General features: G+C 47.8%; 2 protein-coding genes across 4 annotated transcripts in view; both read left to right on the top strand.

Annotated features, from left to right (window-relative positions):
• PODXL2 (podocalyxin like 2) overlaps positions 1-7,996 on the top strand; it is a 34,067-nt gene extending 26,071 nt beyond the window's left edge. Inside the window, exons 6-8 of the mRNA XM_072875571.1 lie at positions 1,235-1,296; positions 3,015-3,194; positions 3,547-7,996. Coding sequence (XP_072731672.1) covers positions 1,235-1,296; positions 3,015-3,194; positions 3,547-3,756 — 452 coding nt within the window. The 3' untranslated portion in view covers positions 3,757-7,996. The remainder of the gene's footprint in view (positions 1-1,234; positions 1,297-3,014; positions 3,195-3,546) is intronic.
• Positions 7,997-8,658: 662 nt separating this feature from the next.
• ABTB1 (ankyrin repeat and BTB domain containing 1) overlaps positions 8,659-22,877 on the top strand; it is a 28,876-nt gene continuing 14,657 nt past the window's right edge. Inside the window, exons 1-8 of one of the 3 annotated variants that reach the window (XM_072875968.1) lie at positions 8,659-8,860; positions 10,740-10,802; positions 11,911-11,966; positions 12,985-13,129; positions 15,077-15,236; positions 16,151-16,196; positions 17,218-17,334; positions 22,448-22,563. In XM_072875968.1, coding sequence (XP_072732069.1) covers positions 8,805-8,860; positions 10,740-10,802; positions 11,911-11,966; positions 12,985-13,129; positions 15,077-15,236; positions 16,151-16,196; positions 17,218-17,334; positions 22,448-22,563 — 759 coding nt within the window. In that variant the 5' untranslated portion in view covers positions 8,659-8,804. Of the gene's footprint in view, positions 8,861-9,220; positions 9,720-10,739; positions 10,803-11,910; positions 11,967-12,984; positions 13,130-15,076; positions 15,237-16,150; positions 16,197-17,217; positions 17,335-22,447; positions 22,564-22,877 lie in introns of those variants that run through there. The other 2 variants (XM_072875971.1, XM_072875969.1) reach the window with 2 other exon arrangements.

Below are 22,877 nucleotides of genomic sequence, written 5' to 3' on the forward strand. Positions count from 1 at the left end.
TTCTTAACCTAACACTTCTTAAGTCTTGTCTGAACTAGGCCAGTCCTGACGGTGCCTCCCCTGCATCTCCAAAGAAACAAAAGCTGGCAGTGAAAGGTGTGCTGGGCTGGAACATTTTACCATCTCTTTAATTCCCTTTGGTAGGGGGGTGCTTTTCCTGTTCTGCTTCTGCTGCCTGCTCAGTGATAGAGGCCTCTAATGTTGACATTACGGCCTGTATGAAAAAAACCCAACAGTATTCTAAAATGCCCCACGGTGATAGGAAAATAGAGCTAACATTTAAGTGGTATTTGCTGTATCGATGCCTTAAATCATTGCATCTCTCCCAAGCCCTTGGGCTGGAGCATGTGCCAGTGAAAAGGCTTTGGTGAGCATTTCGTCTTCTAAACTAAAACCTTCATGCCGTCATGAGAGGGGACATCCCCCTTCCTGGAGAAGAAAACAGGTCTGAACTCCAGAAGCACAGCCGGGCTGGGAGATATCCCTGAGTTTAGAAACCTCAGGAACCAAAGTATTTTCTGCTCTGATTAATCAAGCTTTTGTTCACTTCCTCTTTTTACTGCTGTGCAAATGAAGGGAGAAATGGGCCTCAGCCTCTAAATCCTCCCTGACTGCTCCTGTTCTCCTGGCTTAGAGCACCCTGGGAGCTGTTAGGGAAGGGTCCCAGGAAGGGGTGGCTCGGTGTGGGCTGGTGGCTCCCTGGCTGAAGCTGTCTCCTGCTGCGAGCGGAGCTGCTACAGCACATCTCCTGCAGCCTCTGCTGTTGTGCCAGGCCCATCACCTTGCCAGGGTGTCCTGCAGAGCAAAACACACCTGCTAAAGGTTGTGATAGGTGAGCATGGAGCTCTGGGATCATCTTGAGTGCTGCAGCTCAGGATCAAGTTGTGCTGGACAGGGAGGCTGGATTGGGCAGCGTAGGCACCTGCCTCCATGACTTTTTGGGCGTTGCTGCTTGTCCCAGAGCAGACACAGATCCTCAGAGCTTCTGTGGCTGTGGGAAGGGCACCTAGGTGCCTCCGGTATCAGTACGTGCCTGGATTTTTTTCCCCCCTTTAAAGAACATTTGGAGGTACCCTTGGTTGTGGTTCTTGCATTCTTTCAGCCTCCTAAAGTACCAATGAACAAAAATGTGCATTCCCCTGCCTCCATTCTGTTGGGGATTTCACAGGGATGAGTACATCTGAGCTAACCTGAGCTGAGAGCAGCACTGATCTCTCCCTCTCCTTCTTTACAGGCGTCATCCCTACAAAAGATGTTCTCATGGCACTGGGGGATGTTAAGAGGAGCTTAGCCGAGGTAAGAGCCTGTCTGCCTGCATCCATTTGTTAAGACTAGTTATACAATTAAAATAAGCACCTTGAAAACTGGGACCATATTTCAGTCTAACCGACTGCTGAACCCGCAGCAGGCAAACAGATGAGTCAGACACTTGGCAAACCCTTCTTCCCTCTCTGGTAGTTGCCAGGCCATCAAATGTCTGCTCCCATTAAGAGAGTAACTGGGGGTTATTCCCTCCCTGCTTTTCTGGCTTGGTTGTGAAGTTGCTTTTCACACATTCATTTTGTTGGGATACTTGGTCTCATCCCTTCTACACTATTGCCTGTGGCGATGTGGGTGCTGCAGAGCCCCAGATTTGGCCCTGCTCACCCTACAGCTGATTTACATATGTTGGCTGTTGAGGCTTTGCTGAAGGAGGTGGGAGAGGTGCCTGTACTAGATGGGACACGTTCACACACCTTCCTGCAATCCCAGGGTCTGCATTTCACTCCTTTAGCCAACTGCCTACCCAAGGGCAGGCAGAGGACCAGAGGCGGTGGATGCCAGACTCCACTGCCAGCTGCCTCTAGCCCTCACGTATTCCCTTCTAACCCTGGACAGCTTGGAAGAGGGTAGAGATGAGGGCAGATTAGTCCCATGGCCTCTGTCTGACTTTGCCCCTTAGGCCTATGGGATATGTAGGCACTGAGGCCCTGATTCTGCTCGGGTTTTTTACACTACTGGAGTAATTCTGCTGACTTTAGCAGCAGAGTTGGGCCACTGCCTTGCTGGCTGTCGGCTCTCAGGTTTTTCCCTGACCTAACAAACTGTTGCAGTTATACAAAGCAAATTAAGTGCTCAGTGCTGTATTGATTGGCTTACACCAGAGAAAGTGTGAAAAGCCAACCCTGTAGAAATTGTGTGACTGAAGTATCAGCAGCTAGAACTGTCCAGAAAGAAGGATTTGCGTTGGGGCAAGGTTTGACTTTTGTGCAGCTGTGACCCTGTGTTAACGTGCATCCTACCAGAGCAGCCTCGCCACCTGCCTCCAGCTCTCTGGCTCTATCAGTAATGAAACACCGCTCAGTGCACTGACCTTGCGCTAGCACGAGCTTGGAAGGAGGAGGGAGGATATTCTCTTACACCCATCATACTTGGTATCAAATTGATACGTAACCTGTTTGAAATCTGCCAAGTCGCTGGGATGGATGTTGGGCTTTGTTTGCTGACAACCATTGGGGGCCCATTTCTAGGGCAGCTATTCCTAAGCTTTTTGGATCAGCAGGCAGCTGTCCACTTTCAAGACCTTGGAAAGACCTCGGAAAGACCACTGTGCCCTCTTGGGACCAGAGCTTTAATGGAAACCTATTTATTATGGTTACATTATCTGTCAAACTCTCACCAAAGCCTCAGCACCCATCAGTGGTCCATAGTTTGTCTTGGGAACTCTTAACCGTGGGCAGTTTCTCCCATGAAAGCCTCCTTGTCTTGCACGTAGGTGTGATCCTTGTGCAGGCAATCAAGATAAGATTGTGCCTACTGTAATTTGCTGACGTGTTAGCTTTCATGGAAGATAGTGTTAAATTTAGTTATGTGTCTTATAGTCATGTAAGACAGTGTACATCCTGACTCCCCAACCCTGGCTTTTAGTTCCTCTGCCCACAGTGATGGTCCTGTACTTGGACCCTGGAAAGTCTGAACAGGATCCCACCTGACTGCAGGCCAGGGGATTTAGTGTACCCCTTTCTTCCTTCCAGATTGGCATCCAGAACTACTCAACCACCACAAGCTGCCAGTCGCACCCCAACCAGACACGCAGCGATTATGGGAAACTCTTTGTGGTACTGGTGATCATCGGCTCCATCTGTGCCATCATCATTGTATTGGGGCTCATATACAACTGCTGGCAGAGACGCCTGCCCAAGATGAAGAACATGGTGAGCACTGGATGGGTGGAGAAGGTGGCTGGGCTCTTAGCCCTTGGGATGGAGGGGATTGGAAAGTTAAGAGGGAGGTTGTTTTCCCCTGTCCACTTACTGGACATAGCTGCATACACTGCTGGAGCAGCAAGGAAGCCCATTCAGGCGTAAGAGAGGTGCAAACCTCTCTCTTGCTGTGCTCAGGGCAGCTCATTTCCACTGCGAGGGCTGGGCTAGGAGTAAATTTACCTTTTCCCACTGATCCTGCAAAGTCCTCGGTGACCTTTATAGCCTGGTCTGATTGCGCTTCTCAGCAGCATTAAGACCTGTCCCCCTTTGTCTCCATTTGTGTTCCTCTCGTCCTTTGCAGTCGCACGGCGAGGAGCTGCGCTTTGTTGAGAACGGCTGCCATGACAACCCCACCTTGGATGTGGCCAGTGACAGCCAGTCAGAAATGCAGGAGAAGAAGCCAAGCGTGAACGGTGGAAACACCATCAATGGCCCTGACAGCTGGGATGTCCTGATCAATAAGCAGGCGAGCGAGGATGTGGATGTGTTTGAGGAAGACACGCATCTTTAGAAAAAGAAGGGAGGGAACCACCCCCTTAAATGCACTTGTCTCTCTCCTATCTTGACTGATGGACCACGGGATCAGGTGGCTTCTCAGGAACTTCTTAAAGGCTTGGGACAGGTCAAGTCTTTGGGCAAGTTTTCCCAGTAGAAGTCCTGAGCCTGCATCTGAGGCTTGGAGCCAGGAGGATTGCTGAACAGAGGGAAGCGGGAGGGGTGGGTGTGTAGGTCTCTGTGTGTATTCCTATCAGTAGCACCAATGCTTTCATCACCTTTAAATGCACTTACTGTAGCTCTCTGGTAGTGGCTGAGAGATGCTGGGCTTGAGAGGCAAGATGGTGAGGCTAAGTCTGCCACCAAGAGTCCAGCTTTGGGGAGTAAATTCAGTTTGGGAGTCCAGCTGGAGCTACAGCAGCCAGATCCTGACCTTGAGATCATGTTCAGTCCCTGCAGGTGCAGTAAAACCTGTGCATTCTGGATGGAGGGGAGCCAAGACTCAGGCAATGTCCTGGGCAGAGTTTGCATTCCACCTGTGAAGAGTTTTGTTGGTTTTTTCCTTCACTGCTCTAGCATTCAGCTGCTAATTAGATGGGCTGATATTTACATCTGGGGAAAACATCCCGCTGTCATCTCATTTCCCCCCCTCGCACCACCAACAGCCCCACTCCCTTTTTCAGCTCCACAGCTCCAAGCTGAGTTTGCAAAGTTTGAGCACTTTACCCTTACTTGACTGATTGCAGAGAATTCAGTGCCATGGTGCAGCATCTTAGCTGGAAATTTGCTTTAGGTTGGAGATTTGCTCAAAAAGGACATTTACCTGCCTCTTTCATGCAACAGCCTGTGAAATGAGCAGCAAAGTATCCCTTGTCTTAAGTCTCAGTTTTAGACCGGCAGCCTTCTGCACTCCTGGTCTATTTTCCAGGGTAGTTTGGTTTCAATTGGTCTTTTTGAGGTAAATGTAAAGACCATGTGAGACTTTTTAAACAGGGAGAAAAGTAAAAACTCAGCTAATTTTCTGGTCCTTTTGTTTCCTTTTCAGCATCCTGCCCTGAGGGGGGGGAAGTGTTTAATGTCCCATAGGTGTAAATCAGGGTAACGGTCTTTAAAATCGCTGCATTTAAGCAAGCATAAAAGCCAGTTCAGATGAGATGAGAACCAGATCTAAGAGCTCCCCAATGAACGTTTCTCAGGCATGCCTCAGGCAGCTTTGAGGCTCCAGCTCCCTGAAGAGGTGTGATAAAAGGCACGTGAATATGCATAATTGTTCTCTGAGCCCTGCCTAAACTGAGACTCAGAACTACTGTCAAGCCTGAAATCCCAGAACATTTGTTTCTTCTGTCATCGAGGGATTGAGGGACTTGCTTTGGTCAGAGGCAACAGTATTCCTCTTTGTGATGGTGATCTGCATGTGTGCTTACTGCAAGGTGCAGCTTCGCATTTGGCCTTTAAGGGAACCTTTGTACAGAAAGACCCCAGATATGCAGCCTGATGCCGAGCCTGTAAATCTATCCCTTTATGTATGATATTTTTAGCATGTTCATCCCTGATGTGAGTGCCTAAAGTCAAGGTACAAGAGTCTGTTGTTTCAGTTTGCATAGCGCTTTGCATACAAACTGAATCACAGATCACCTCGATGTAGGACCACGTTGATAACGGTCTATTAGGGATTCAAGAAAGGTGATAGCCTTTCGTTTCCTATCCAGATTCCAATTTTCAGTGTTTTTATCCTGCCTCCATACCTTTCCCCGTGTTATGTAGGAGATGGTGACCGTCAGCTCCATTTATATCTTGTTGGTAGGGTTGCAGAGGTGCTCAGAGGAGTTCCCTCTCCTGCCCCAGCAGTGGATAATGGGGGACAGGTCCATGTATGTGGAGAGCTGCATGTGGCTCTTCTCCGACCACCCCTCGATGATGGCTCCTGCTGAGTTTGATGGGTCTGTGCAGTGAAACGGCACAAGTTCAGTGGCTGTGCTGATGGCACTTTGGGACTCACAGGATTAAATGCAAGTTGTTGTTATGATATGGTGAGTTAATTAAAGCATGGAGTTAAAATTTGAGTTTGTATAGCACTTAGCATAACGGGGCCTGGCATGGCCGGGGCCTTTAGGCAGTTTCGCCATATAAAGGTTTCTAAGTCCAATAATCCTCATTAAATATGTTTTTAATGCCCGCTGGCTATTAAAAAGGTAACACCACCAATCAGATGTGAATCAGTTCACCCACAAAACACTCCCTTGTTGCACTTCTTTGCTAGGAGCTGCTTGGCTGCCCTGTTTTCTCTCCACTTTACTAATTCAGAGAAACAACAAGGTGCTGATAAAGCAATGCTTCTGGCTGGGCTCAGCACCTGCTGATCTCATGTAAAGTCTTCAAACTCTAAAGAAACCAAGGGGGCTATGCAGGCTTGTTAATAAGCTAGCAAGTTCTCCTGATTTGCTCTTCTGGCTTCTTAACGGCCTGAAGGTTTTCCAGAGACTGTAGAGCTCTCTTCTGCGTCCGGAGCATCCGCACGATCTTGAGAGTGTCTAAGGGTGGCCGTCACGAGGCTGAGAACAATTTTCTGCTGTCTCTGACAGGATGCACCTGGCTGTATGATCTCAGTTTAGCTCCAGAAATCTACTGGTTAATAGCATTTCACTTTAGTCTGGTAGTACTTTTTATACCTTTACCATTTGTTTGTTCTCTGTATCATTTTTTTGCACTAGGCTGATCTTGGTAAGTCGATTGCACTGTTGTCCCTCTCCCGCCAGCCTTGCAGAGATGGGTCATCTCCGGGGACCTGCGGGCTGGGGAGCACTCTAGAGAGGCTGTTGCTAGCCCACTTACTCTGTTGTTCAGTGCTTGGGTTTCCAGCTCTGCGCAGGGAGGATTTAAAGAGGAAGAGAAACTTTGTCTTAGCATTTGTAACAGGAAGCTTTTCTATCACCTTAATGTAGTTAAACTTCTTTTTAACAAAAACTGTCAAAGCTGGACTTCTCAGAGCGGTGTGCCGGGTGACAGAGCAGATGCAGGAGACAAAGTGATTCCTGGAAAACTGTTTTCCACCTACTCGGACTTCACTGTAGTCCCGTCTGCCAAACGTTTGATCGCACTGACGCCTGGTGGCTGCTGGGAGTTGGAGACGAAAAATTAAAAAAAAAAAAAAAAAAAAGGACTTTTCCCCCCTCTTAGCTCTGGGTATTTATTTCCTGTGACTTGCCTAGGACAGTCACCTGCTTCATTCACGAGGGGCTGCTGGACTCGCCTGTGAGCAGAGGGGCTCGCACCCGGCACGTAAGGGATGGTTTGTGTGAGGACATCCCCGTCTGCAAAGCAACGAGATGAGACATTCCCTGGAGTCACCGGTCTAGAGGCCCTGGGTAGCAATACAGGGTCTCGGCTCCATCTCCCTGCTTTCTCCTCCACTTGCCTCTTCTCCTCCCGGGGAACAGAGCCAGAAAGCAGAGGCTCTGGCTTGAAACGGAGGTGGTTCTTCAGAGAGAGCATCAGGTGCTGGTGTGAGGAGCTCTGTGCCCTGGGGAACGCCGGCAATGGCATCGGCTGGATGCACGGCCAAGATCAGAGTGGCTCTCCATCTCTGTGGGACGGTGGCCAGATGTGGTCTGGGATGGCCAAGCTGCAGATTACTCCCAGATGTCTAGAACAGTGTCTATAATGTGGAGTCCAACACATGCTGGGACTGTGCATCCTACAGACCACCTCATGGTATGTAGGGTGTAAAGAAACAATGAGAAGCAACCTGGTAACTGTGGTGTATGTAATGCAGGTTGAGAATACAGTTCAAGATACCACCTTAAGGATCCCTCTGGGCAAAGGATGCAGCGTGAAATGGAGGTACGTTATCGTATGGATTATTGCAGTCTGACCTTAGAGCATCGCAGCAGGATCCCGCTGCAGCCACTGCTGTCAGCAGCTCGTCTGCTCCCGTCCACCTTTGCAGCCACGCAGGAGCATCTCTCTCCTTCACCGAGGGTTTGGGGCAGCTCGAACAGTCAGAGACAACAAGCACCTTCACCCGTGCTGGCTGACGAGAGCCTCGTTGGCTCATCTTGGCGGACAACCAGGCTCCCAGCCGTTCTTCTCAACACCCTCGTTCCTGCTGGACCTAAACTGTCCGCAAGCCCTGGCCACTGCTCGGCATCGCTGCCGGAGAACACTTAGAAACACTCGTGTCTGGCCCTGGAAGCGACAGGGTTGTGGTTTATGTTTTCTTTGCAATAAAACGCACCTCCTGGGTGTCTGAACACTGACCCGAGTGGAGTCCTTTGCTTGGTTGCATCTGCTTGAATTCGTGTCTGCCGTCTCTGTTAAAGCGGTGTTGGCCAGGGTCCCTTTGCTGGGATGGGGCGGTCAGCTTCGCCCCCCTGCCCCACACAGCGCTCCTTAATGCTCCTGTCGCAGCCTGCTGCAGGAGCCCTGAGCCGTGCCAGGTGCCTGGGCTGTGGGCTGTGACAGTCCCGGCCCCGTGGGGTGCCCCCCACCCCACCCCATCCCCACAGGACCGGCCCAGGGCCCCTGTTCCCTGCTAGGATGGCTTAGCACAAGCCTCTGTTCCAAAGCAGAGCCCCTGCATGTGTGCACGCCCCCGGGCCATGCGTGTCCCAGGGCAGATGCCCCCGCCAGCTCCCCACCCTCCCACGCCTGCTCCAGAGCTGGACCCCACGCAACTGCCTGTGGTCCAGACCCCCCTCCCACCCACGTTCTGGACCAGGACCCCCCTCAGGTGTGTTGCAGAGCAGCCCCCCCCCCTTCACCCCTTTCACGTGTCCCAGTTCCACGCGTGTCCCGGAGCAGCCCGCTCCGCTCCCACCCCGCCACAGTTGCTCCTCCGGGCCGCGGGGGGGCGCTGCGCGTCGCAGCGCTAGGCCAGCGCGGCCGCTCCGCTCCCGCCGCCCCGCCCCGCCCGCCGCCGTGTTTACATCCGCCGCCGCTTCCGTCCCGCCGCCGCTGCCCCTCCGGCCCCTTCCCCCGGCTCGGCCCGGCCCGGCCCGGTCCCTTGCGGCTGCCCTCCGCTCTCCGCGTCAATGCGGCGCCGCCGCCCCGCGGCCTGCCCCGGCCATGGACACCAGCGACCTGTTCACCAGCTGCAAGAAGGGGGACGTGAGCCGCGTGCGGTGAGCCGGGCCGGGGCCGAGGGGCGGGGGGCGGCTCCCGGCGTCCCCCCGGGTGATCCGCTGCCTTTCACCGCTCTAACCGCCCGGGGAGGCGGGGCCGGGCCTGGCGGGGCGCAGCCGGGCCTCGCCGGGCCGCCTTACGGTCTTGCGGCCGGTCGTATTTCCCAGAAGCCCTGCCCGGCCTCCCCCTGGGCGCTGAGCCCTTCGCGGCCTCGGGTCTCTCTAGGGCAGCCGCGGTGCCGGGGGGCAGCTGGGGTGTGAAGAGGAGAGTTTGTCTCTTTATAAATAAACGTGCCTGGCTTTTCCCCCGAAGGAACTGGGTGTGCGCCGAGTCTTTGCTAGTGTTCTTAGGTTTGTGTCAGGTTTGCCTGGTTTCTTAAAATTCAGGCATCTGAGTATCAGGCTTCATCGGTGTGAATGGTGTCTGTGGCAGATGTCCTTGCAAAAGTCTCTTCCCTTTACCTGCTGTTTCTTTACTGTTGGAAAATGTATTTGCGTTGGTAGGAAGCTAGATCTCTGGAGAGTAATCAGCGTGGAAACATTTGGACACCTTGTGCTGTAGACTGTGGTGGTATCTCTGAGAAATACCGGGCTGCTCGACGTCAGGTCAAGGCTCCTTGCTCAGATGGCAGCAGTGTGGCTCGGCTGCAGTGATTTCAGATCAGGAGTCAGATGGGCTGCTTGTCTGCAGGGTGAATGGACGTTGTAACGCGAAGGCCCAGAGTTTACAACAGGCTTTTCTGCTGCATCTTCTGGTTTGAGCCTAAGAATGCTCCTCACCTCTTGATCCTACTTGATTCTTGCAGCTCTCAGCGTGTGGATCTTCCCAGATAATCAGAAGGAGCCTCTCTGTTTCAAGGTGCTCGCTAATGAAGGATAAATAGGCAGATAGATGAAGTCTGGGGAACGTTGTTATTGGTTGTGTATTCCTGTTAGATTCATTCATTGCAAGCAGTAAATTGCAGGTTTACTGTAGAAGGAGGGGCCCTGCAGGTGGCCTTGCAGAGGTTTAAGATGACCAGCGTAGAAGCGATAGTGGAGAAATGATCGGTCTGGGAATGCTGTCAAAGCAGAGGGGACAAATTGACCACATGAGGCTGAGTAGAAAGGAGCTGAGTTACTTGGGGTTTCAAACATGGCCAGAGGAACCTGAGGTTTGAGGCAGGAAAGATGGAGGGAGTGAAAGAGGGGACTGATGTGGTGGATGAGGAAAAAAAAAACCAACCCTTGAGAATCTTTGTGAAGGCTGAGAGGGACTCTTAGGTGTGGTTAGGAGCGATGGTTGTTGCAGCAGTTGGGGACAGGCTATAACAAGAGCCAGGCTGTGTAGGAGATTTGTGTGCAAGGCAAAGGCTGGTTTCTAGAGGTGCCAAAGAGGGAGTGTTGGCCACATTTGATATAGCCTAACTATGCAGGACAAGGAAGTGGCAGGAATTAAGAGCAGTCTGGAGCGACACTGATGTCCTTACTTGTGGCAAGAAAAGCCACAAGCAGGATGGGAGTCCAGCCACTTGTTTATAAGCATCCAGGCTATGAGCACTGTTGGAGAATGTGAAGGTACTGCTGAAGGGCTCAGGCTTCTTTTGTGATTGCTGCCCTCGTTGGGGTCAGCAGGAGGTGGGTTTGATTCCCCTCTTTCCCCGTGTGCACCACTTAAGATTGAAGGGAGCTGCCAAGCCATGCTGCAGCCATTCTTTGGGTTGAGGATTTGACTGATGCCCCCTCAGCCATAGCTGACAGCTCCCCAAGTCGAACGCAAGATCTTGTCATACCTTTGGAAGTTACTGCATAAACTCAAAGTTACATCTTTTGAAAGAGGAGAATGCGACTGAGTGAGTAGCTGGTTGAAGTTATAACTTTGCTCTCCCTTTTCTTCCAGATACCTTCTTGAACAGCGGGATGTGGAAATTAATGTCCGTGATAAATGGGACAGTACACCTCTGTGAGTCCTGCAGCCTAGAGCGCTGGCTGGGCGGGAGGGGAGGGCTTTCAGAGCTCTTTTGCTCTCTCTGCATCAGCAGCTAGGAGCACTGTTACAAAACGTCTCAGGTTCTGCTTTTTGGGAGATTTGGCTAGATATTTCTGCTTCTCTTCTCTGCGGGTGCTGTGCTAAATATGTCTTTGTCTCCCCATCTGACTGACGCTTGCTGTAGTAGTGCTCGGAAGGGTGGTTAATTTTGTGACTGAATTCCCTGGATTAAGCACTCTGTTCTTGGCCTGATGAGGCTTTTCCCCCCTCAAAGTCTATGGCATTCTAGCATGTCTTTTCAGGCGGAGGCTCGGCTTGGTGAGATGCAGAGTGACTGTGGGATCACAGTCTGTCTGGCAAGGCTGTGAACATGCGGTAGGTAGTGAGGAATCCCCATGCTGGTGCTGAGGAAGGTGGTGTGAGCTTTTTACCTCCTCACATACGAATTCCAAAGTGCATTTAGACATCTGCAATATATTTAGAGTATGGAATAACATCCCAAAGACTAACATTTGCCTGCTGCAGTGCCCGTTGCAGGATTCTCCTAGTTTGTAGGACAATTTGAGGTCCTTGTGAAAGAGAATCATGAAAGGCTTAGATTGTGAAAGAGAAAACGAAACTCATCGTACATAGGACTTTGAGGGGTGGATTTGCTGTATATCCGGTGTGGGTGCTGTTCCCTTGTTATCGTAGCGTGCAGCAGTCAGCCTGACAACAGAAGGAGCAAGGAGTGTTTTTGAGAATTCAGTGGAATTGCTGAGTGCCCATGAAATGAACTCCATTAAAATGAGGATGGATTTGGCAGCTGGTGGTGCAACAGAAGATGCTGAACCCAAATTGGGACCTTGAGATCTCCTTGCAGGACAGCAGTGCCTAGGAGTGCTGGGAACAGATCCTGCTTAGTCTATTGCTGGGGTCAGACTTCTACGGTATTTGGTAGCAATGCCTCACTCCCGTGAGGAGTCATCTTCTAAGCTTATCAGAGGTGGCTCAGTGCTGAGGTCTGCATGCTGTGTTGTGCCCAAACACAGAATTTTGCTTCCTACTGTATCTCTAATTTTCTTTCTCTTGTTATTGTCAGGTATTATGCTTGCCTCTGTGGACATGAGGAGCTTGTACGCTATCTTCTAGCCAATGGTGAGCAAAAGTGTCCTGGTTATGAGTGAAATATCTTTCTCCGTACTGGTCTGTAGGGATTGTATGTCCTTCTAGCTGTCCCTCGTGGAAAATTCTTCTGTTACAATCAGCCATCTGATCAGTGATCTCAGGCTGCGGTGGGAGCCCTGGACTCGCTTTCATGGTGCATTTTGCAGGCCATTTGCTGCTTGAATTTGCTACAGGGAAGCTTTCTGTGATGACTCGAGGCAGCACGACTCTCTGAAATCACAGCTGATGTTTTGCGAGGGTGCACTGCTGTTGGTAGTGTGCTGATGTAAGAATTGCACTTCATCTGAAGAACTGTCTGTGTAAAACTTTCTTATACTCTTCTGATAGCCTTGCTTTGTAAACAGGACTTAAAGGTGAAACGCAAGGGCTTTTACTAACCTCAAACAAAGCGAGACAAACTCTCCAGGTAAAGTGCCTGCTCATTCGGTTCCCAGCACCCAAATTCCCTTAGGTAGTGGTGGTGTTCTGTGTTCTGGCAGAGGAATCAGAGTGCAGAGTCAGATCTCAAAAGGTTTGTCTCTTCCACTGCTTTCAGAGCATCTTAATCAACCACTTGTGTAATTCTAAAATAGCAAAATGCAAGTACCCTCCAAATTTCTAGCAGAGTCTAACCTAGAGAGGCACCTCTTGCCTTGTGCAAGGCAGAAATGCTTTTGAGGAAGAGCTGTTAGAAGTCCAATAAGTGATCATACTCTGTACAGTGAAATTCTTCTTCCCGGAACACTGCTGGAGCCATGCTGAGAGGCTTATTACCAGGGTCAGTTTAAATGACTCATGACTTCTTCAGAAAGGGATTTTGCTGTGGGAGAACAGCTTTAGGTTATACACATGTAAGGGGAGCTCGGTTTTTGTAAATGTGCTCAGTAGCGTAGGGGATCACACTGAAACATGTCACCAGCCAAAAGTCATACTCATTTAGCGACCGTTCGGGGGCACTTGAGAAAGACATAACTCTGCCTGCTGGCATGTATCTGTGATCGTTTTGCAGGAGCGAAATGTGAGGCAAACACTTTTGATGGGGAACGTTGTTTGTACGGAGCTTTGAGTGATGCCATCCGACGTCTGCTGAAGGAGTACAAACAGATCACGGCAAAGTGCATGAAGAGAGACTACTATGATGTCTTCCTACAGCGGTAAGCAGATGAGGCAGCTCCATGTGCAACGTGTTCTGTCATCCTTTCTTTGCTGTTAACCTGGATATTCAAGCTCTCTGTTAAGGGCAGATTTGAAAGGCTGATCAGTACCATGTCTCATTCCTGGGCATCTAGAGCTTCCTAGAAGATGTTCCTTTGTGCCCTTAGGGATGACTTCTAGGTATGTGTGCATTTAAAATATAGCCTCCAGTGACTTAGGTACAGACTCCAGAGCCAACAGAAAGCTGGTCTTTATAATGCAGAAGCGTTAGACTGTCATCCTTGACCGTCAAACCAAAATCAGATCACTCGGACCACATCAGCAATTTAGGATAATCTGTCAACTGAAATTAAGTTTTAGGCCTGAAGTGCTATAGCCTGCAAGCCGACGTTTCCAGCAGTGATAATAGGTGTCTCATTTCTGAGATAGTTTGAGGTTCCTTAAGGTGCTCTGACTTATAGGGACAGTACTCAGTTCTTTATTTTGTTCATTAAAATGTGTTAATTTTAAGATGTTTCTGGAAGTTGCCTGTCACAGCTTGTAGTCTTAGCCTAGAGCTTGAGAAGAAGCCTAACTTGCTCTAGGAGTAGAGGAATACTGGCTATCTTTTCTTCTTGCTGTTTTTCTACCCTGGTAGTTCTGATGTTATTACACAGATTTGGTTTTTTGGTTTTTTCCTCCCATTGGACTGACTTAAAAAAAAAACAAAACAAGGTTTCAGCATCTGTATCCTCAAAATTGGAGAGCAGATAAATCCTAGAAAGATCTGACAATCTTCCCATTGCTACAGAGTCCTAATTTCTGAAGCTGTGAGGAAAGAAGGGAGGAAGGAAACTAATTTGTCATATCATTATAATTTTATATTTAAAATCAGATTCTGCCTTTCAGGGAAGCAGAGTTTTGCAGGGTGATTTATCACTCCCCTGGTGAGTTTCTGGCTCAGATGATGTGGGGTTGAGCACACATGAAAACTAAAATGTGCTGTTTTCCGCTTCTCGTTCCAAACAGACCTTGTGTTAAAATTGAAACAAAGGGCAACAGTAGGGGGCAAAAAATAAACACCTAACTGCTTCTGTTTTGTTTTGGGCAAGACACTAGTAGGAAGGATGTTCTAGTGGCAGGAGATTGAGATCAGCGTTCAAGACCCTGCTCTGACATCATCTCCTTGTGTAACCCTGCACCTTTCTGTGCAGCAGTCCCGCTCTCTAGCAGGAGCGTGATGCCTGATGTCTGCCTGATCTGACCTCTTGGGGATGTTTGTGAAGATATATATATGCAAGGGGTGATGGGCATTAGGAAACATTGGTGAGGGTTGCCGTAAACTCTAGAAGTAGCTATCTCTGGTTTTTTCCTCTTAAAGAAAGAGGGTATGGGCATGCAATCATAAACGAGGCTTCATCTCTGATGTGGTAATTGCCTGCATTTCATGCTAGTGACATCCTTCCTTCTTCTGAGGGTGGGTGACATGAAGTCCTCTCCTGTTTGCTGCATGGTTAAAGCGTGCACGCTGACGGTGCCCCGAGAGCAGGAAAGTTGCCCCTTACTTTGTAGTGGGGTAATTCTTTCTGAAAGTGTGTGCTTCTGTAGGGCTTTTTGTCATCTGACAATTTAAAAGCAGGATTAACCTTTAGAGATGTGTTTGGGGGCAACTAGTTCCTCTTCAAAATCCATTCCCTGCGTTCAGGGGTTCACCTGAGTCAGGAAGGTTTCATTCTCCAGCCTTCCTCTTGCACTAACAAAACTTCTTTGAGTCATTGGAGGGACTGGGAGATCCCAGTCTAGTATGTGATGTACCAGCCCCCATGCTGGCCTTCTAACTGGGCAGGGAGAGACTGCAATGTCCAGAGGTTCATTTAGACCTAATTTTACCGTGTCCCCCACTGGCTTGACTCCATTCTCTCCTTTCTCATTCTGCAATGAATTTCCCCTCTCTTTGTTCCTTACAGGTTGCTGGAGCAGGGTTACCAAAGCGACATCGTTTTCATTGTTCATGGCAAATCCTTCTGTGCCCACCGCTGCATTCTCAGCGCTCGCAGCGCCTACTTTGCAGAAATGTTTGAGACCAAATGGAAGGGGAAGAACATGATAGTGTTGAAACATCCACTGGTGAGCAAGGCTGTGCTTCCAGCTCTTTCCTTTCTTTTCCTGTTTCAACTGGCTGAGAAAAGTGAGTAGGAAAGACAGTTTGAGGGTTAACTTCCACAGTGAATAGCTCCTGGAGCTCAGAATGACCCTAGTCAAGGAGAGGGGCTTGTGGAGGCACTTTATGCAGTAAAATAGCATCTTACTCGGATAACAAAAGGCTGTAGACTGCGTACTTCCCCTGTGTTCCCTCTGTCGTGGGCTCAAACATATCTTAATTAATTGCAGTAGCAGGTAGCTGTTACCATCTGCCAGCTGCGCCGCGACTCCTCTGTGGGATGAGTTGAGTCTAATTCCTGGTGGACAGGTGGTCTGTGGTGAAGACATCACCTCCATAATTGGCACTAATTGAGTCCCTTTTGTTGCCTTTGCAGCAAGAACTAAATAGGCCATAAGTGCATTCCATCCATTAATCACCAATACTCTGGCATACGTTTCTATAGCTTGATTGTGGCTGTGCAAAACCTCTCGTGACAAACATACTTCCCGTTTCTCAGGACATTGCTTAATGTCTCTCCTTTCTCTTTGTACAAGAACACGGCTTTCCTCTCAAATTAAGAAGGGTTGGAAATGTTTGCGACCAGTGAAAGACTGGATTTTACAGAGCCTCTATTACAACTGCGTCATCGGAGCACCTCCGTTAGTCAGGTCTTGTCCCCCTAGGCACATGGATTCGTATCAGTTGATACATTTAAAGAGCTGTGTCAGCCAGGTGGAGTGGCAGCATTAGTTATGCAAGGAGCAAGGAAATTGGGTGCAGTGTGTGAATTGCTATTTAAGTGGGTTTTTTTTCAACTTGTTCGGGATCATGTTTGTATTCAGGCAAGTTTCAGGCAACCTGGGAATTCTAAAGGTAACTTTCTCATGTTTTATTTTAGATTAATCCAGCAGCCTTTGGCTCTCTTCTGCAGTATCTATACACAGGTAAATTACTCAGTGTCTAGCGTATGTATTCATGGCTGGTGGGCAGCTGTCTGTGCCTCTGCCATAGCACTGTGATGGTGGCACAGGCTTGCAGACACCCGTGTTTGGGTGCATGAATTGCAACACATCCTCTCTGCTGGCAGAAAGGGAGAATGTGAGCAATCCCCATCTCTTCCAAGTTGTTTGTACCTTTTGCCAGTTGTTGTCCTGCCAATAACTATACAGTCAATTAAAAAAAGATCAGCTTGGGTTGATTGGTTGGAGGGATGTGGAGAATGTATTTTTAACTTAAGGAAGGTAAATCTGTCATCTGGGATAACAATCCCGTAAGCTGGTGAAAAGCCAGGTTCCCACGTAGGACGTTTTCAGTCTGGCAGACCTGAGCAGTGTGTGCTGAATTATTTGAATCCTTTCTAATATTTTTTTCTGAACAGAAGTTGATCCTAAACCTTCTATGAAAATGCCAAATGTTGTATTGTAGGCATGCTAACTGCTGAACTATTTCAGGCCAGGAGGTGGTGCCAGAAAATAACTTTATCTTCAAGGTTCTCCCTCCCCAAGTCCAGTGTTTTCAGAAATGTTCCACACCACATTTTTAGTTGATGGTAAAAGATTCTGGGATGACAGCTCGTGAGCCTAAAGTCTTTTCTCGCCCTAAGCCAGATAGCCAATGGTGGCAGTCATGCATGCTGCTGTTGTGCTGCTCTTTTGTTCTTTTCTGAGGGAATTAGACACCTTTTGTATAAGCCTGTTCACTTTTTGACCTCTTGAATGAAGTTGTTAGGGTAGACACTAGAAGGTGGGAATGTGATTCAGATGCCAGACTGAGTCTCATCAAAGGGGTGGGCAGTGGGGTACCAAGTCTTAACTTCTTGGACTGAGTTGTAACTGGATGCTGAGAAGTGAGGCAATGTGTCTAATTACTGAATTTCTGTGCCATCAAGTCTTCAATCCCTGATTTTGCCATTTTTACACCTAAGTGGTGTGGGTTAAAAGAGCTGGCTGCATTTCTTCTTGGCAGGTCGTCTTGATATCGACGTAGAATATGTAAATGATTGCAAGAGGTTAGCCAAGCAGTGTCGGCTGCAGGACCTCATAGACGATTTGGAGACCAAATGTAAAAAAGTCTATGAATTTGGTAAGTATTTTACTTGCTGTTGTCTCTGCTGTGCCTGTGTGTTGATTCAGGGAGAAAGATGGAAGTGTGATGGTGGGTGTTTCATGGTGCTCTTGGGGCTTCCAGAAAATGATTCTGTTGTGGAATTCCCATGTTTGCATGATAGTTTTCAGTCGTGAGTTCTCTGTAGGGCAGCCGTAGTGGTTTCTGACACATGCATGTTTATCATTTATATTGAATGTTTTCATTATAGTAGAGCAGCCATGGCAGCAGGACTTTGCTGTGGTTGCCAGACATTCCATGGAACACTTTGGGGTATATTGGAAAGTGCCTTTCAGCAGAGACCTTGTTTAAATCCCTGGGGAGATATAATATGTACAATTAAAAGTCCTTTTCGGTATTTATCTGACCAAAGTAAAACATTTGATAATTAGCTCAAAATTAATGCAGAGAGAGATATAACACTTCTTGAAGAGCAGAGAAGTATTTTTGAAAGCATGTGAGTATTTATAACACATGTATGTGCCAAGCTTTAAGTGATGCAATCCTCTATTTAAGGGCTTTTTGTTATCCAAAGAGCTTGTGATCTAAGCATGATATCAGCTTATTGCATGAAAACCAACAGTTGGAGTTTATCATTCATCTCCTTAGTTCAAGCTAAGGGACACGTGAAGAAGAATCAAAACAGCACAAGTAGGGAAAAGTGGTGTTAGTCATTAAGTAAAAAAAATAATCTGGTAACAAAACCTTCAGGCTGAAAATATCTGATTCTCATTTCATGCTCTGAGTTAACTCCTTTACTTCAGTCGAGTTAATTTTGGTTTGAGAAGAGAATCCAGTCTGTAACTTTTAAGCCAATAGCATCTTCTTCCTTGACCTGAGAGGTAAGGGTGTAGCTATTCCACCTTTCCCTTTTGAATTATGAGTTCTGATTATTCAGCCTCCTGAAGTTGCAGGGCTTAACAGATAGAGGCAATACTTCTGGCTCAAGAAATTCCTCATCTGCAAATCACATGGAAGATATTACCATATGTATGTCTGCCCTTAGGCATGCGCAATTGTTTGGTGGTGGTGGGGTGCTGTGTTACCACAGTACAGCTGTTCCCATGTAGACCGGGGTGGAAGTCCTTGTACCATGGAAGCTGTATCTTACCTCAGCCATGTAAGCACAAATGTAAGGGTGCATCTGAAGACATGAGAAATGCATTTCTTGGTTTCTTGCTACAAGTAGTGTAAGATACCAGTTTGTGTATTAAATAAGTGGTGGAAAAGGGGAGTGGTGGTGAATACCATGACTAGAAAATAAAAACTACTCAGACAATCAGGTAACAGAATTATCTTGTGGCATCTTTTGATATCAGAGTAATCCAGTGAGATGCTGGAGATCTTCCCCCCCCACTCCCCACCCTGTTTTTTCCTTTTTTTCTTTTTCTCTCCCAGGGTCTAGCTGAGACCCTGGAGGTGACCATTCTATCTTAATACATCAAGTTAACATCTCGCATTAGATTGTGGGAGGAAAATAAGGTGGATAGTTTGCTAGCCGTCTGAAGCCATTGCATAGTACATAATTGGCAACCTAAGGATCATGAAGTCCAGTGGTTAAATTCATGAACTGCAAAAACGCTGACTTCTTGGCGGGGTTCAAAAATGGAAAATGGTGAAGCAACGTTTCAGGTTGGTTGGGAGTTTCAGATACAAGCTCTGCTTGCAAATGTGATAATACAGACTTCTGGATGGCACTGGCTAAATAATTTAATTTTTGGGTTCTTTGGGAGGGAACAGTTGTTCTTCATTTCTAAGGGCTGACAGAAGACATACTCAATGGGTGGTGTAAAGCACTGATGGAAGTACTAGGCTTGATTTTATTTATGACAGGTTGGGTTCAAGTGAATAGACAGAACTGGTGATAGATCTGTTAAATATTTGTTTCTCGTATCAGATCTCATGTGGAAGCCAGGAAAACTTCATTCTCCAGAAAATAAGACATGTAAGAGTTACAGAAGTTAAAAATTGGGAAAGATATTAGATCACATCATGTCTGGCACTTGACAAAGCATTGCTCTTCCCTCTAGTGCATTTGGTATCTCCGCTTGTTCCAAGTGGTTTCTGTGGAATAGACAGCTGATTCAGGCCTGCAGAGCAGGGTCATGTCTTGCATCTGTATTATAAAGTTGAAACGTGTCTAATAAAACAACATGAACTCAAGCCTGTGCAGCTCCAGTGGATAATTGCAGTCTCTGCAATCTCATTATATGGAGTTAAGCAGCATTTCAAAAGCACTTAGTATCTTGGCATGCACAGACAGTAGTTTAGGAAAACCCCAGAGAAGATGACCCAGTGCCTTCTGTTGCACCTCAGATAGACGTCAGTGTGAATGCTTTGCATATTTTCCCTCACCTGTATATTGTGGCTATAGCAAGAAAAAACTGTTGCAGTGTTTGGAAGAGCTTAGACAGGGTTTGTCCAGATTAAGCCATAATCCTTCCTTTCAAAGTGGAAGTATTTGAAAATAAATGTTCTGCAGTTATTTCTACAAGTTTTAGGGCAAAAAGGTTGAGAGCAAGGTTTGTGATGCTTGCCTTCATAGCGGAGGCACTGGATGTACAGCATCTGTGGTTATAGCTAGTCGTGGCATTGGGAGGAGGATGTATAAGGCAGGTATCTGAGTGTGGCATCATTTTGGAAAGGTTTGGGAGTTTGGTGGGGTTTTTGTGGCTTTTATTTTTTGTGGTGCATTGGCTCAGTTGAAACAAAAGACTACAAAACAAGTATTGAGCAGTGGAAACAAAGGCAGCTGATGAATTGGTAGGTGATGTTCAGTGCTATGCAGCTGGGCTAGATTGGGAAGAAAGACAAAATCCTTCATTCTCAACCGTAGTTGGGTTATTCCCTCCAGCTCCTTGCATTGTTTATGTTGCTCTTTTCAGAAACCCTTTCATTCCTGATTCTTGCAAGAAGGTGATGGTCCCTGCTGCTTGCTTGCAGCCAACAGGTTATTCCTGTTCTGTCTCTTTGATTTTTATTGTTTCTGTTAGGAGAGAGTTGCTTGTGATACCAAATGCTGTGCTCTTGGGTTTGAGAGATGCAGTGCGTGAAATGTCTCGTGGTAGATGTGCTTCTCAGACAAATCACTGTTCTTTCATGTCACTATGAAAGTGCATAGACGCTTTGTAGATCCCAAGAGAAGAACTCTTTCTCTTGACTACTGCTTAAAACCTGCTGGGTCCATTAGCGCTTACAGAGCCTGATCAATTTGGCAACTGTTATAATAGGCCCTACACAAATATAAATGATTCTCTCTGCCGTAAAGAGTTTCTAATTGCCCAGTGAGAAATTTCCTTCTCTCATGCTGGTCTGTAAGTGGACAGGGCTCTTTGAGAAAATGCACTCAGTCTTGTTTGTGTTGGTGCCAGGTCTCCTCTTGGCTTATTTACCCTGGAAGTCATCTATCTGACGGTACCATTTAGTGCTAATAGAGCAGCCTGTTTCCTTGCTGGTGTAGCTCCGTGTGTAGCAATGATGGTACCTGACTGTCTTGTATTGGTAAATTATCCTTCCCTTTCCAGTATCTTTCTGGGATATTCAGCCTATTTGAGGTACAGTGGTGGCACATCTGAAGAGTGCAGCAGTAGCATGGAGGAGGGGGCGGAGAACGTGTTTTGTGAGACATCATGGTCTCGTTTCGCCCACGGCCCAGTGGAGTCATCTGATGGAGCTCATGTAATGCTGTGCAAAATGTCAGGAAAAATGAGGTCTCAAGGTGGCGTGATTCACCTGTGAGGGGTTTTAATGTGGTGAATCATGCCTGTCAGAAATTCTTCTGAACGCTTCAGTGTGGGGCCGCTTAACTCTTTTGTCCTTGAAAGTTAACTCTGCGTCTCTCTGGCTCCCAACAGCATCTCGAGTCTTCCTCACCACAACTTTGCCTTTTCCAGTGGTGCTCTGTGTTTTTTCACATGCTTTCCTATGTGCCAGGGACTCTTGAATGTCTTACATGCTTCAGTCCTCACCCCAAAGCATGCTGAGCTGAAACCAAACCTGGGGTAGTGAACTGCGGGCAGGAGGTGGCCAGAAAGAGGAAAGGCTGTGATGGCAGCGATGTCGTAACACAGCAGCTGGGTGTACTTTGGGCTGCAGCTTGTTTGAAGTTAGCGGGGTTGGCTTCAATGAGCTCCACAGCAACTTTGGTCGTAGCAAGACCATAGCAAGATCCTGTATTTTGCTTCCCCTTTATCAGGCTGTTTAATTGTGTAGGCTGGTAAGGCAAGACAGGAAGACGCACTAGGTCTGAAAAAGGCAAATGAAGGTGCCATCTCTGTATGGTTTATTTGATCTCTTTGGTGGTGGTAGCAATGCTTATTTAATGTTTGCAAACAACCCAGGCACGCTCAGGAGCCTAGGTGTTTTGGGGGTCTTTGTGCTTTGGGGATCTACAGGTAGAGAGTAGAGGACAGACTTGGGTGCAGAGAATTTATTACCTAAACAAGAATAAATCCCTTTGTTCCCTGGAGTGAAGTTGGGACGGCACAGCTGAAATGGGACCCCTGAGAGCACGTGGCCGAGCAGAGAGGCATGGAAGCAGCTTTGTTTTAACTAAATACGCCCTGGCATAGGCTTCACCTTAGGCGACACTGTCAGTGGTAGGGGCGGTCGGCTGGGGAAGACATTGTATGAGTGGCTCCTGCAGGGATCAGGGGCAGCCTGATCAATGGTCCTCAGCTATAATTGATGATGTCCTGGTTTCAGCTGAGATAGGGTTAATTTTCTTCCTAGTAGCTGGTATAGTGCTGTGTAGCCGAAGCCAGGACAGATGACAAGGATTGCAGAGGGCAAGTTGGGCTTGATATGCCTGTGGCAACTTTGTGTTTGCCACGGTTGCTATTCCAGCACAAAGAATTAAGTGGAGGTTTGAGGAGAGGCAACACCACATGCATCCCCTTCCAGCCCTGCTCACCAGCTGTACTGAGGGGTGCTGTATGCATGTTTACATAGAGGAATCACATGTGTGTTGCAGGAAAAGCTAAGCAGCAATAATACTGATTTTCCCTAGGGTGTGTGTCTTTTCTCTAAATGGGAGAGAATGTTTGTAGAGGAATTTAGGTATCTCTGCTCTTTTGTTTTTTGCTTCTTCCAGTTTCTTCCAAGCCAGGGACCTGTGTGAAAGTGCTGACGATTGAGCCCACAGGTAACTGCCGGCTGCAGGAAGATCTGGCTCTCCTAGCAGACTGCGCCCTGCCAGCCGAACTGCGGGTAGGGAGCATTTATACTACTTCTGGTCTCTGTGGGGCTGCGATATGTGTTCACGTGTGTTCAGTCGCATTTTTTCCATTTGAGTTTAGTGCTTGCTTGTTTGCTGGTGCTCCAAATGCTGAAAGCCTTTTATTGCTTGGAAAAGCTGTAAAATTGTTTAATGAGGCTGTCGGTGCTGGTCCTTTCCCTTGGATTTTTCCTCCGGTAGGGATCTCTGTAAACAAAACCCTTGCTATAGGGTTGGTGCGGATTTCCTCGTTGATGACAAGGGGACAAGAGTTGGCCCCCAGCTCTTTTTCCTTCTCTCTGCCATC

The sequence above is a fragment of the Ciconia boyciana genome, chromosome 11 (genome assembly GCF_034638445.1).
Source record: "Ciconia boyciana chromosome 11, ASM3463844v1, whole genome shotgun sequence".
NCBI lineage: Eukaryota > Metazoa > Chordata > Aves > Ciconiiformes > Ciconiidae > Ciconia > Ciconia boyciana.